Source organism: Tripterygium wilfordii, chromosome 6 (genome assembly GCF_013401445.1).
Source record: "Tripterygium wilfordii isolate XIE 37 chromosome 6, ASM1340144v1, whole genome shotgun sequence".
Classification (NCBI taxonomy): Eukaryota; Viridiplantae; Streptophyta; class Magnoliopsida; order Celastrales; family Celastraceae; genus Tripterygium; species Tripterygium wilfordii.
Window position 1 is genome coordinate 3,433,817 of NC_052237.1, and position 13,996 is coordinate 3,447,812.

Below are 13,996 nucleotides of genomic sequence, written 5' to 3' on the forward strand. Positions count from 1 at the left end.
TCGTACCAGATAAGTTTTCATGCTTTCTTAAATTTTACTGTTTGTACAAGTTTTACTGTTTTTACGAGTTTTACTACTTCAAGTTTTGCAGCGTACTATATTTGCAAAATATTTGAGGCATTAGAGAAAGAAATACTGATTTTATATATAAAAAAAAGAGAGAAAAAAGAAAAACATACATATAAAACATATGGTCTTTACGACCAAATGTTTAAGCTTTCGTTCATTTTATTTCTCGCTTCCTTAATCAAAACAGAAAGGTTAAGGAGCGAGTCTTGGAGCTTGGCTATGTTCTGCTCCATAGCTTGCGATTCCGCAAGCTCTTCCAGTTGGAGCATGGCACAGCCAACGGTTTGCAGAGCTTTGGTAAGATCTGTGATCTGCTCCTCTTGGTCCTCCATCTCTATTCTCATCTCTTTCATGCCCTTCTCCATCTCGTTCATCGCCTCCTTTAGGTCGACGATATACTGTGCAGGGTTTCGGCAATCAGGAGGAAGGAACGAACTTACGTCCCTATTGTCGTCAGAGTCAGAAGGAGAGTTTACAGAGCTCTGAGAAGCAGCCATTTTTTGTAAAGACTGGGTGTAGTTATCTGGTCTGTAGGATAATTCCATTGCCAAAAGAGAATTAGCTTTTATATAGTTGCGAACCTTACCTTTTCATCTTCTTGAGAACACCCGAAATTAATTCTGCAATTAATTCTTTGTGGTAGCCCAAGAGTCAAGATAAACTTTACAACCGCAAAAATCTACACGAACATTTAAGATAGGAAAAGAAGTCTAAACGTATTTAAAATTCTAAAATCTCTAAATTCAGTTAATCTTAAAAAAAACCATAAGAGGTACTTAAAACTGTATTTGTTATAGTCAAAAAGGTATTAAATGACCATCTAGATTATCCCAATCAGCGCATGTCATAAAAACGCATTTATTACTGGGGGACAAAGGTTCATTCAGTATTAACAATGTAGAAACATTGACTACGTATAAATTACCGACGCCAAGACGTAACGTCGCCAAAGCAGCACCAAGACTTTCTGCGTTTCCTGACCAGAACAATGATACAAGGCACGGCTGATCAGACTCACCGTCAGTACTAGGCAACCCATATGAGCTTAGCCGAAACTGACAGTGTAGCCTGATCATCGGTACCAATATCACCAACTCATCTTCAACCTTTGCTCATCGAGTTGTTCTATCCTCCTTGTATAGAACGCAATATTCTCACGGATTGAATTCCCTATCAAGTCCACCAATGGTGTTCTGAGACACGTGTTGATTTTTGTAAATTTTTGCCTGCCACTTGGCATACCTATTCAGTTCTTGGAGTTTGTTCAGTCAAGATTTTGTTACTCTGTTCGGAGATTCACCCTGCCATATTCTCTCCAGATGGAAATAATTGAGGCCACGCGTCCCACCTGGTTAGTTCTAGTTTCTTTACACGTCATTATTCGCAGTTTCAATTGAACTTTTAGAGTTACGTTCTAACAGTCCAACTTAAACTGGGGGACAGAGTAAGGCTATCGACTCTAAATTGCTATGATAGGGCATTTAAACTAAAAGGAAATTGGAAATACTAAAAAAAAAAAAAAAAAAAAAAAAAAAAAAAAAACCAAAATTCAAAACCAAACAAATTCAAATAGTCTCTGTTGTCGCTTCAATCTCAATGGCCTCCGACGTAATGGGAGGATTCGCACGTGGGATATCCTCATCTGCATTTTCAGGCTCAGAAGTTGAATTTTCAATCCTAGGAGTCGGAGGAACTTCAGATGGAGCATCTTCTGTGACAGTGCCAGGTATTGGCGATTCACGGGCCTCAATGGGCAGTTGTTCAACAGTGGGGATATCACTCTCTGGAGGCGCCAGGTCTTTTTCGATGTTAGGTTCTCCAATTGCTTCTTCATTCACAACCCATCTTTTATTAGGCTGGTAGTTTTCAAGTACTACCACAGCCTTCTTGAGCATCAAGTCCACATCCCATTTCGGATACTCATTCTTTTTGTACTGGGTTAGCAATCTGAACCTCTCTGCAGCTTGACCGACACCTCCCATGGCCCCTATCTTGATAAGGTAGTTTTCCTCCATTTTCTTGGCCATTTCAACCTTTTCTGCTGTCTTCATTGTCTGCGCTGCCAACGCTTTGTTTAACAGGTCTTTCTCTCTGGAAACATCACCAAGTTGGTCAGCCAGGTGGTGTACCTGGAATTCCAGTGTGTTCACTTTGGCCTCGGCACTCTCCAGTTGTTTGGTGACTCCTTCCCAGCAATCCTTGAAGTACTGAGCATCTCTGATTGCTTGGTCGATCCTTGACTCGAATTGAGTGGCTTTATATGCATCGTCATGTATTTTCTTTTCCAATGCACTCAATGATTCAGTTGATTGCAGGAGCTGCTCATCTGCTTCTTTCAATTTCTCTTCCAATCTTGAGATTTGAGCAGACATTTGAGTATTCTTGTTCTTCTCCCCAATCAGTTGATGCTCTGAATCTTTTTGTGCAGACGTGACATTGGCCAAGTTGTCTTCCAGCCCCTTTACCATGCCTTCTAGTCTCTCCTTTTCAGTCCTCTCTTTGCTCAAACTGCCAATGGCATTCTCTCCAGACCTGAGTACTCCTTGGAGTGCCTGTTAAGAACACAACAAAGGTGGTATTAGTCGTGTAAACTAATGACGATATACTGATATGCTCCTGAAACACTTACAGTAAAGCAATGAGCCACTGAGTAGTTGAACTGACTAGGAAGAGGCATGGCATCTAATTTTTTGGCGTCCTCAGGGAAGACCATTTTCCTAATCCCAACGGGCGGAAGTACGGGAGCAGAAGAGACGGTCAAAGATTTGGGAATCCATATTGATATTTCTTCCATTTCACTTCCCGTGACGTTCAACCTTAGCCTAGGCTGAATATTCTCCCCACCTTGGGCAGTGTCCTCCACTTCTTGGTTACCCGCTGTCGCCAACTCAGTCCTAGATCCGCTTGCCATAGCTTCACTCCTGGCAACTTCTGATACCGCGTTTGCATCAACGTAGCTGTCAGTTGTGGGGTCAAATTCTCCACGATTCTCGGTAGCTCGTGTCTCCACTGGTTCAGCAGTCTCTACCCTGGCTGTCCTAATGCTTGGTAACCTCCTAGTTAAAGGCATCGTGTCCCTTTCACTGTTGTCTGAATCATCATCCAGAACAATGGCAGCCGACGCACTCGCAGTGGTACTGATAAGACCACCTCCCCTGCCTCTGGGTCCCGAGACAATGGCGTCGTGAAGGAGTTTTCTGGGCATTTCCGTCCCATCGCTGACGTTAGCAGTCGCCTTTTCAGTTGCTTTCTTCCCGCTGCCCCCAGTGCTTTTCGATTTTCCTTTACCAGGAGGATCTTCTCTCTGTTTCATCCTTCTTTCAGGTATATCCTCGGTTGATTTTCGTTTCTCTCCCGCTTTCTTGGCTTTGGACGTTTCTGCAGCACGCATAGCTGCCTCGAAACCTCCACCCACCGTTTCCTGGCTCTGCTGATTTCTTTCAGCATCCTGCATCAGAGCTTCATACAGGTCGTCTGCATCAGTTATATCAGCAAACACGTTCTCAAACATTTCGTCACCTGCACATATGATAAAGTAAGACGAATATCTTGAGCATGTTTGTTTGTTCGTTTGGACAGTTGAAATGTACTTACTTATGTATCTCCAAAGAGATGTTTTCTCCAATTTACGTGCTGTTAGAATGTTTTTTCTGGATCTTTTACGTGCCCCAAGGTTGTAAAGCTCTTCCACTCTTTGAAGCACTTCGGGGCCGCTTTTCCACTTGCTTAGCAAATTCTTTGATGCTGCAAAGAAACGGTGCATAAGATTCAGTAACAAGCATCAACAGATAAAGAAGGAACGGAACTTACTATTTCCTTCAACCCAGTTTAAAGGCAGATCCTTATGAAGACCATATACCAAGGCGCCCCTAGCAAAGATATATCTATCTTTCCAGTCAACAATATGGTCGTTGGAGACGGTGTCAAGAATTAGTTCCTCCCTGTTTCTCCGACGAACCAGGCAATACCTTCCTGGACCACTTTCTTTGGCGTAATAAACCACCGCCAATTCGTTGATCCCGAATTCGAGGTTTTCTAGTTCAGCCAAGCACTGAATGCTCAACAAAATTCTGAGGCTGTTAGGCATCCATTGACTTGGGCATATTTGCCAAATCCTACAAGCATCGGCAAGCAACCTTGGTATGGGGAATCTCAATCCTATGCTGAAGGACAATAGGTAAAACGGCGTCCATCCAGGAACTTGAAAATCGACTCCCTCTGTGTCAGCTCCAGGTCTTATCTCAATGGATGAATGGATTCTATATTTCTTTCGGTAGAAGTCCATATCACTTGCTGCCAAAGTCGATTTAGGGTTTAACCCTTTCGGTATTAACGGCCCTTCAATGTGGCCATTCCTCTCTGATCTTTCTCCTTCATTAACTGGTGCGCTGGTTCCGGCTCTATCGCCACCAGGTCCCTGACTCCCCGACCCAGACCATGAGTAGTTTACACTGGTTTCTTGTTCATCTCTGTTTTGGTCGGTGGGAGTTCTACCGCTGCCGGATACTCTTTCATCCTCCGATTCTTGATCATGAGGTCGCATCATTCTATTAAATACAAACTCAAGGCACGAGAGTGAGAATTACCTTCAATTAGTACGGTACGAGCGTCAATTGATGCCTTCCTTTCTTCCGTCTTCAGCAAATCTGAGCAATTTCTGTAAATTTCGGTTGAAAGTTTTTCTGAAAAACTAAGAGCACGATCTTTGAGTTTTAGTTTTGTACGATTGTCCATAATACCCTTGTGTTCATCATGGTGCACGCTTACCGAAACGTGCTCTCCAAGGAACGATGGCGGTAGCAATTCAAAATTTCAATGTGCACGTCAGACGCATTAAATGCTTATCGCGTTACGATTGGCACGTGTCACGACCTCTATCTGCAATATTTTGATCTTAGCATAATGGCATTCATACAGTATTACTGTCACTATAAATACTGTTCATATATCTGATATCCTTTGGGTTTATTGCAAATGGCAGTCGCAGAATAATAGTTTCAGTCTTTTCACTTTCCGTTTACATAGGCTCTTGTACTACACTGAGTAAAACTCATACTTACAAAGTCGCCATCAAGTGTTCTTTTTACAGGTGTTAGTCATCGCTTCTGAACACAAATCGGTTACATCGAATGGCTAGCATGCTAGCGCCAATTCAGGCCACAGCAATAGCTTCACCTCAGTCATCATGCTAGCGCCAATGCAGGCCACAGCTATGACTCCAAATTAGCTTCTACGCTAACGCCCACGCTGGCTATGTACAATCTCAAACAAACGAGGTTGTATACCTTGACACCCTCAAACAAACGAGGGTGTCCCCTATACAGCTTCGAACAAAGAAGTTGTATTTCACCAGCATCAGTGAATAACATTATACTGGGTTACACACGCCTTTTCACGACATACTCCATCAGGATCTTCACAGAAACCAGCATCTTGGGTCGCCTTTGCTATACATTTCATCTTCAGTTATACTCATCCCTCTGTTTCTTGTTCATTGCAGGAAATTCATTACGCAAACTCTCCAAGATGAATTTGTTTTCATGCTTAGAGAGTGGGGGACAATTGTAGGTGCCAAAAATGGTATGGCCCCACCTGGTCCCACATCGACAAGATGAGCTGGATTGTCTAGGCCCCCCAGGTTAACTATCGCAGTTAGGCCCGAAACTAAAAGCCAATCTTTGGGTCCATATACAATCTTTACATTACTTGCTACGTAATATAAACAGTATTCTGACACCACTACTGTCATATTCTCTGATACTTATCTACAGGATCTTTATAGCTTTATAGACTGGTCACTTTATTATGATCCTTCCTTAGCATGATGGAACTAGGTGTCAAAGCATCCGCAGGTGTTGGCGACCCAGTACAGTCGCCAGAACATAGTAATGGCGACACCATCTATAAGCGCCATTACTCGGACTACATCACTCATAAAGCAGTTCTTGTCAGTCTAATCTACAGCCGATATTTACAGGTGTGACTGGCTCACATCCTTAGGTATGGCTTTCCTTCATATACGTATCTATTCATTAAATACCGCCTACAAAACTTCCATACTATCATCGACACCTGTCTTAATTATGACATATTGTTACTTTACCGCTTACCCTGACACAACCGGGATAGTGGACTTCTTGTACACTTCCTTCGTACAATTTGGTCCAATAGTATACCTGGAATGGACACACAATTCCCGAGGTCGATCCTCATTCTCTATAAAGACCCCTCTATTTTCATATGAGTGGGGAGAACATTTTTTCTAAACAAACTAGACAACACAACAGAAACATTTTCTACCAATTCCAGAGAAAACCTATTCAGACAAAACACCTAAGACTATAGCTGGTCTTCCATCTCCGACAAGTACTAACTTGATCGTCGGAGCCTCCACGACCGGCACCCCCCAAGCCGGTTAAGGAGCTTTCACGGTTTGCCTTGTTGTGAAGCTTGCAGGATCCAAGGCTGCAAACGGACCCCACAGGAAGAAAGATTGACCTTTCAACTATTGTAGAAATCGGCTCCTACAATATATACACACGCACACATATATATGTATCTATATATATATATATATATCTAACGTTGGCACCTTCTCCAAGCTGAGATTGCCCTATCAAGGACGCAAATAAAGAAATAGAGGATACCCCGTGAAGTAGTCATCTTCTCTAAACCGCTTTTATATATAAATACACTGCTCCTTCTTGTGTTGGTATATGTGGTGGGTTTTTTGAATGACTTCTTTCTTGAATGATTTCATGAGTTTCCTCTGTTGAATTAGATACGGAAACATGAGTAGTAACACACAGAGACCTGGATCCAGAGTCATGTTCCACCAAGTCTACGACAGAGGTTAAGCCACATATTGTGTTTTCTGTCAAATTAACTTGCTTTTTCATCGATTTGTGTTCATAATGGATGGAGCTGGTGTTGTGTCTTGTTTTTAATTAAGCCGAATATCATCAGTAAATCTTCTTCTGCACATATAATTAAGTTGTTCTTCTTTCTTTCATTTTTTTATTTTGTGTAATTTTTGGTGAATACCCATCAAAATGGATTTGAAGAGGAAGATGAAAAAGGGGAACTTGATCGTGAAAACATGGGAGAGATGCAAATCGATTGGCAGAGGAAGCAAGAGCTCATCAGGGTCAATCGTTCGTGCTATGAACACAAAAAGCAAGTCATGGCCACGAGTTGATGTGTCTTCTTCTTTTGATCGCGATATTAGTGATCGAAAACGGTCGTTGAAGAGGCATCAAGTGGCGCCGCATGGTTGTTTTTCGGTGTACGTTGGACCGCAGAAACAGAGGTTTGTGATCAAAACAGAGTACGCGAACCACCCGCTGTTCAAGATGTTGCTCGATGAGGCAGAGTCCGAGTATGGTTACACTTGTGAAGGCCCTCTATCGCTGCCTTGCAACGTTGATTACTTCTGCAAGGTCCTTCTGGCTATGGACGATGATGGCGAGGATCGTGAGTTCAGGAGGGGATGTGGGTTTCCGAGGAGTCCTGCCTCGTATCTACTCCTCAGTCCGTCTCCTTTGATTGCCATAAATCAGTTCTGAAGGTGTTTGTTGTATTGTCTGTGTGATCGATCTCTTTTTTTTTTTTTGGCAAATAATATTTATCGGTGTCTGGTTTTAGTCATTAATGTTGTGTCTTGTATACTCTTGGAGTCTTGTTAGTTCTAACCTTCTGTCAATAAGGTTATAACCTATTTAATTACAAGCTTTGTATGGGTAAATTGTGTCTGTTCAATTCAAGTTTTTTACTTATTAAAAATTAAATTCTGGTTGATTTAGATTTTTGTTTTCTTTTTTGAAGAGAAACCCAATATTTTGTGCCCTTACCAGTTACCACACAAGTGCTAAACCCGCCCTTATGGATAACAATGGAGTATGTGGGAGTTGTTTTAGATGTTTGTTAAAACTAGAAAACTCGTCAAGCTATTTTTTTTTTTTTTTGTAAGGCCATCATGACCAGGTTTCATTCAAGTAATAAGAATACAAATGGCCAAGCCAAACTAGGCTAAAAGCTATCTGTCAACCACTCTTAGTGGGTAATGAGATACAAAACAAAACAAACAACAGAGAAAAAAAGATAAAAGTCCAAGAACAAGACCCCAGATGCCAAGTGGGTAACGACAAAGGCCCAAGAATATAATCTCAGATGCCGAGTAGCTTTTGTCAAAGCGGATTACCTAACTTCAGAAAACATTAGAAAGAATACAAATCTTTCTCAGAAAATTGCAGATCCGTTCTACCCCAAATGGAGCTCGTATTTCTATCATTCAAGCCACTCCCCAGCCAGTCTTCTCTAATAATCTCATTCATTGCCTCTGGGAAATTTCCATGGTAGCACAAGAAGGAGGGAGACTGGAGGCCAATCTTTGCAGTCTGTGTGCTCCTTCATTAGCCTGTCGACCAATAAACTTAACTACCACTGAATCCAGAGTTTGTTTAATCTTTCTTGCTCCAGTTATAACACCACTCCATAAGGATGAGTTCTCCCCTTTAGAATTTAAATCATCCACAATTATACTGCAATCCCCTTCTAGTATACAATTTTTGAGACCCAGTAAAAAAGATACTCTCAAAGCTATTTAGCCAAAGAGAAATCTTAGCTAGTTGATGCAATTTGACCAAATATAAAACAACTATACGTGTGTGTATGGTAGAGAATCGCTCGTCATGTATGTGGCAGATAATCCATTGCTAACTGTCGTAATTCGTGATCACCATTAGCCACCATCATTTTTTAAAAAATATTTTTATTGTTATGTTATATATAAGGATAATGCTTGAGACCTTCAAAAAGTGACATCCAAAAGACTTCCAAAAGACTGATCCCTTTTAATGTGGAGTGTTAGATGTAAAGTGGACCCTTCTTCATGTATGTTTTTAATCAATGATTATTTTAATGTCACAAAGATTTGAGGGATTTTTGGGGGTCAAATTTTTGGGGTATCTTGCATTGTCCTATATGTAATTTTAATCACAATTAATTTATTGATGTAAAAAATAATGGCCATAATTAAATTCCAAAAGGTCTTTTTATTTTTAACAATAGAAAACTAAATATGTTTTGTCAGCTGAAACGTCACAGGCTCACAAAGTTGACATGAGATGGTTTTCAACTCCACGCATGCGGTTCATCAAAGTTGACCTAAGATGGTTTTCAACTTTTCATTTATATATATATATATAGTTTTACGAAATATGCAGGCTTCTATTTTAAGTCGTTAGATCAATCTAACGGACGAAGTTGATATATATGAATTAAACTGTCGTTTTCTGCAACATTATAATAAGTTGCAATATTTTTTAGATAGTGGTCACGATCTCAAGAGACTTTAGGCCTTGTTGGAGTTGCTGAGCATAATCTTCATCTTTCGTTCATAAAAGTTAAAATATGTCCGAGTTATTATATTGAAATTTTTTTAAATTTTAAATTACTAACTCGACCACTTAACAAACCCCAAGGCCTTGGTGCATCGAGGTCCATTAAATGTGGATGAATTCAATGGATCAAGCTTCTCGACACTAATTTTAGTTGTTGTTTGTTCATTGATTATGCTTTATAGTCTTTTTAAAGGTAATATATATAGTCTAATGCGAGTGGGGACTTTATTTAATCCCTTTTTAGTATACACATAAAAGATTAGTTGTCACAAAAAAAGGCTTTTGAGAATGGGAGGTAACTTGGTTGGTTAGGTTGTCTATCCAGAACTTTGAGGTCCAGGGTTTAGTTTTCATTCGCTGTGATGATCTTCATGCCCCTCGAACATGGCTGGGATTCGGATTTGGATAGTTTTCATCTGCTGTGAAGACCTTTATGTCCCTCGAACATGGCTTAGCGTATGTGTGACCTATGAAGCTTTCAAAAAAAAAAAACTTTTACCTTCTAGTTTTTAAAAATTATAGAAGTTAAGAAAAAACAAAACAAAAATAGCCGCTCAACGAAACGGTGCGCATAGCCCCTAAGAATACACGCAATGGTGGTCAATTAAAAGTGAAACGACGGGACTATTTACACCCCCTCTTTTTGCTAGATAAACCCCTTTGACATTGACAAGTGACAAGACATACTCTCTGTTAGTACTAACTAGTAGTTTTTTACTTTTGTGTTAGAAAAATGTTGGAATTTTGATGTAAATGAAAAGTCTCACAGACATAGTCTCTCTCTCTTGCGCCCCTACAGCCTTGGAATTTGCCCCATCCCTCTCTCTCCTCTTGTCTGTTTTGTAACCTCCACTTGGGTGTATATATATATATTAAGGTAAGAAATATATATATGTATGTGTTAACGTAAGAAATATATATATATATATATATATATATATATTTCATTTTTAATGAAAAAGACATCATTTAAATTTGTTATTTGAATATTCGATATGGGTATAGATTTGATACGTTAAACACACGCAAACAAAAATATTTGACGACAACATTTTTATTTTTTTTTGGAAAACTATTAACTTCAATATATATCTTAAATGAATAATTTTTAATGACATAGAACCCAACACATATCGTTACCTAACAAAACCTAAGTTTATATGTTTACTTGTTCGGATTTGGCCTAAACACATAAATCTTATTTTTATTTGTAGATTATGAATCTAAGAAAACTCTTCCATGCAAAAAAAAATAGTAACCCTAAAATGCTCATTAATACATACTAAAGAAGCACTTATTCATGGAATATATTAGTTAATAACATTTTTTTGATAACTAAGAATTCCTCAACCCAACATATCTATCATACATGTTGGTTAGCACTAAACTCGGGCTGCCAACTCAACCTGCTCCACGCTAGCGACAGATAAGACCGGGCTTTATAATGAGGAGAATAAGGAGAGTAACAAGCCCAACATCAAGAATCATATCAAGCCCAACATCAAGAATCATATCAAAGCCCAAGCCCAAGCAGATACAACTCTGTAGAGACACATGTCTTTGGATTCCTTTAGTTTACACTCCAACGGATATGTTTGTGTCAGGAATCTCTGTCACCTCTGTCCTACCTATGTCTTTACTTTAGTTTACACATGTCCTACCCATGTCTCTGTCTTAGCTAGTCTGTCCATATAGCTGTTGCAACATCATGTATATATCAACTGTATCTCCTCTCCTTTGATTAAGTAAAATCATATGCTCAAAGCTCTTTATGGTATCGAAGCCGTAGCACTCTAACGAGTCAAAAAAAAAAAAAAAAAAATTTCTCCAAACCCAGCCATGGCTGCTCCTCCTTCCCAGTCTACTGCTATCGTGATTCCGATCTCTGGCAAGTCCTCTACAGTCACTGTCCAGGCCATCTCTGCTATACCTCTCAAACTTACATCAACAAATTTCATCTCCTAGAGGTTACAGATTCTCTCTTTGCTTCGTGCATACAACTTGGTTGGCTACGTTGATGGCACACTTCCCTGTCCAGCAGAACCTTCTTCTACCAATACTGATGATGCTCTCGCTACCTCTTACCATTTATGGAAGAGTCAAGATCAATTTATATTGTTGGCCATCGTGGCTTCTATTGATGGTGCAGTTCTACCGCTTATTGGCGATGTTAAATCCAGTGCTACTGCTTGGACCAAGGTTCATTCTCTGTATGCGAATTCCTCCAGATCCAGAGTGCTCCAGCTCAAGTCTCAACTCACTCACTGTCGAAAAGGAGGCAAAACAATGTCCGAGTATATGCAAAGTGTGAAACATTTGTCTGATGAACTTGCTTTAATAGATCATCCAGTTTCAAATGATGATCTCACTCTTTATATCCTTGAAGGTCTCAGTGAAGAATATATGGGCATAGTTGGATCCATTCGAACTCGCGAGACTCCCTTCACGTTTGAGGAACTTCAAGATGTCTTGGTTACTCATGAACTTTTTGTGTCCAGACTAACTTCTGCCCAAACAACCAACCTCACCACTGCAAATGTTCATCAAGTCCAAACCAACTCTCATGATTCTCGGTCTCATGGCAGAGGTGGTCGGTCACAGTGGAATGGGCAACGCAATAACAACTGGAACAATAACACTCGTTCCAACTCTAGTGGCGGCCGAGGATATGGTCGCGGTCCACCTCGACTGGTCTGTCAATTGTGTGGCAAACCAGGCCATCCTGCTAATAAATGCCGGAAATTGAAATATTATGCCAACAATGTCTCACCAGCAACTGGTCAACCTTCAATAAATTTTGCTCACTCCACTACAGTCCCTACCTCTCATCCTCCACATCATCCACAGTGGTTACTTGATTCTGGTGCTAGTCATTCCATGACCCCAGATCTGCAGAACATTCAAAACCCGGCTGAATATGATGGTTCAGACTCAGTGTTCATTGGTAATGGTACAGGTTTGCCCATCTCTCACACTGGTACAACACGAATTCACACTACTCCACGCCCCCTTCAAGTCCACCAAACACTATGTGTTCCTCTTATTAATAAACACTTACTCTCTGTGTATGAACTTACTAAACAAAATAATGTTTATGTTGAATTTTTTCCTTTTCATTGTGTCATAAAGGATCAAGCTACGGGACGCACTATGGCTCTGGGCAAATGCACTGATGGCTTGTATCACCTCGATTCTACCTCTTACTCTTGCAATGTTGCTACTGTCTCTCCACCTTCCAATTCCAAAATGACTTCAACAGGATGGCATCATCGCCTAGGCCATCCCTCTAGTAAACTTTTGTCTACTATTATGCGTACTGCTCAACTACCCTGTTCCTCAAATGAGACTCTGCTCCCTTCATCTTGTACTCCTTGTGATTTGAATAAAAGTCATAAGTTATCCTTTGGTGTATCATCAGTTACCAGTAAAGCTCCTTTACAAATTCTTTACAGTGATGTTTGGGGCCCTGCCCCCCTCAAATCTATTGATGGTTTCACATACTATGTCATATTTGTCGATCACTTTACTCGCTATTCATGGTTATTTCCTATCACTCACAAATCCTCCGTGCACTCTGTTTTCATTCAATTTAGACATATTGTTGAAAAACAATTTCAACATCCTATCAAAACACTATACACTGATAATGGTGGGGAGTTTCAAAAATTGAAATCTTACTTAGTTCAGGAGGGTATTAGTTGGTATCAATCTCCTCCTCATACACCCCAACACATTACTCTTGCAGAGCGCAAGCATCGACATCTCACCGAAACAGCTCGTACCCTTCTCTCCGCTGCTAACCTTCCATTTTCCTTCTGGTCTTTCGCGTTTCAAATTGCAACCTATTTAGTCAATCGACAACCACTCTCACATTCATCTCCCAAATCTCTTTATGAACTTCTTTTTCACCAACCTCCCAATTATCTTAAACTCAAAGTATTTGGTTGCATGTGTTTTCCCTGGCTTCGACCTTACACTACACACAAACTTCAACCCCGATCTACCCCCTGTATTTTTGTGGGATACTCTACATCTCAAAGTTCTTACAAGTGTTTTGACCCCAAGACCCATCGTGTCTTCCTCTCTCGTCATGTAATTTTTCGAGAGTCCGAGTTTCCCTCTTTTCATGAATCTGAGTTCTCCACTTCCGTTTTTAGTTCTGAACTTCCTACTCCTTCTTCTAGCCCTTCCTTGGTCGTTCTTCCACCTAGTAACCTTCCTTTCTCTCCTTTATGTGACCCACTCCTCCCCACTAACACATCACCTCCACCGCTCCAGCCTACTACAACCTCTCCATCCCCCTCAGATACATCATCTCCATCAGCCCACCTACCTACCACACAAATCACTACTCATCAGAATTCACCTCCTCCAGATCGCACCCATCGTATGACCACTCGTGCCATGAATAAAATATTCAAACCCAAATAACTTAATCTAGCCACTGCTCATCCTATTTCTCCCTCTCCTGAACCAAAATCAGTCAAAAGTGCTCTCTCTAATCCACATTGGAAGCATGCCATGGA

General features: G+C 40.5%; 2 protein-coding genes across 2 annotated transcripts; one reads left to right on the forward strand and one right to left on the reverse strand.

Moving 5' to 3' along the window:
* Window positions 1–1,634: 1,634 nt before the first annotated feature.
* LOC120000606 lies at window positions 1,635–4,612 on the reverse strand. Its single transcript, XM_038848729.1, has 4 exons — window positions 3,880–4,612; window positions 3,664–3,813; window positions 2,699–3,588; window positions 1,635–2,621 (listed from the first exon to the last, which is right to left on the reverse strand). The coding sequence occupies exons 1-4, from the start codon at window positions 4,610–4,612 to the stop codon at window positions 1,635–1,637; spliced, it is 2,760 nt and encodes a 919-aa protein (XP_038704657.1).
* Window positions 4,613–6,654: 2,042 nt separating this feature from the next.
* LOC119999307 (auxin-responsive protein SAUR32-like) lies at window positions 6,655–7,870 on the forward strand. The gene has a single exon (XM_038846806.1). The coding sequence runs from the start codon at window positions 7,122–7,124 to the stop codon at window positions 7,632–7,634; it is 513 nt and encodes a 170-aa protein (XP_038702734.1). The 5' UTR covers window positions 6,655–7,121; the 3' UTR covers window positions 7,635–7,870.
* The last annotated feature ends 6,126 nt before the right edge of the window (window positions 7,871–13,996 follow it).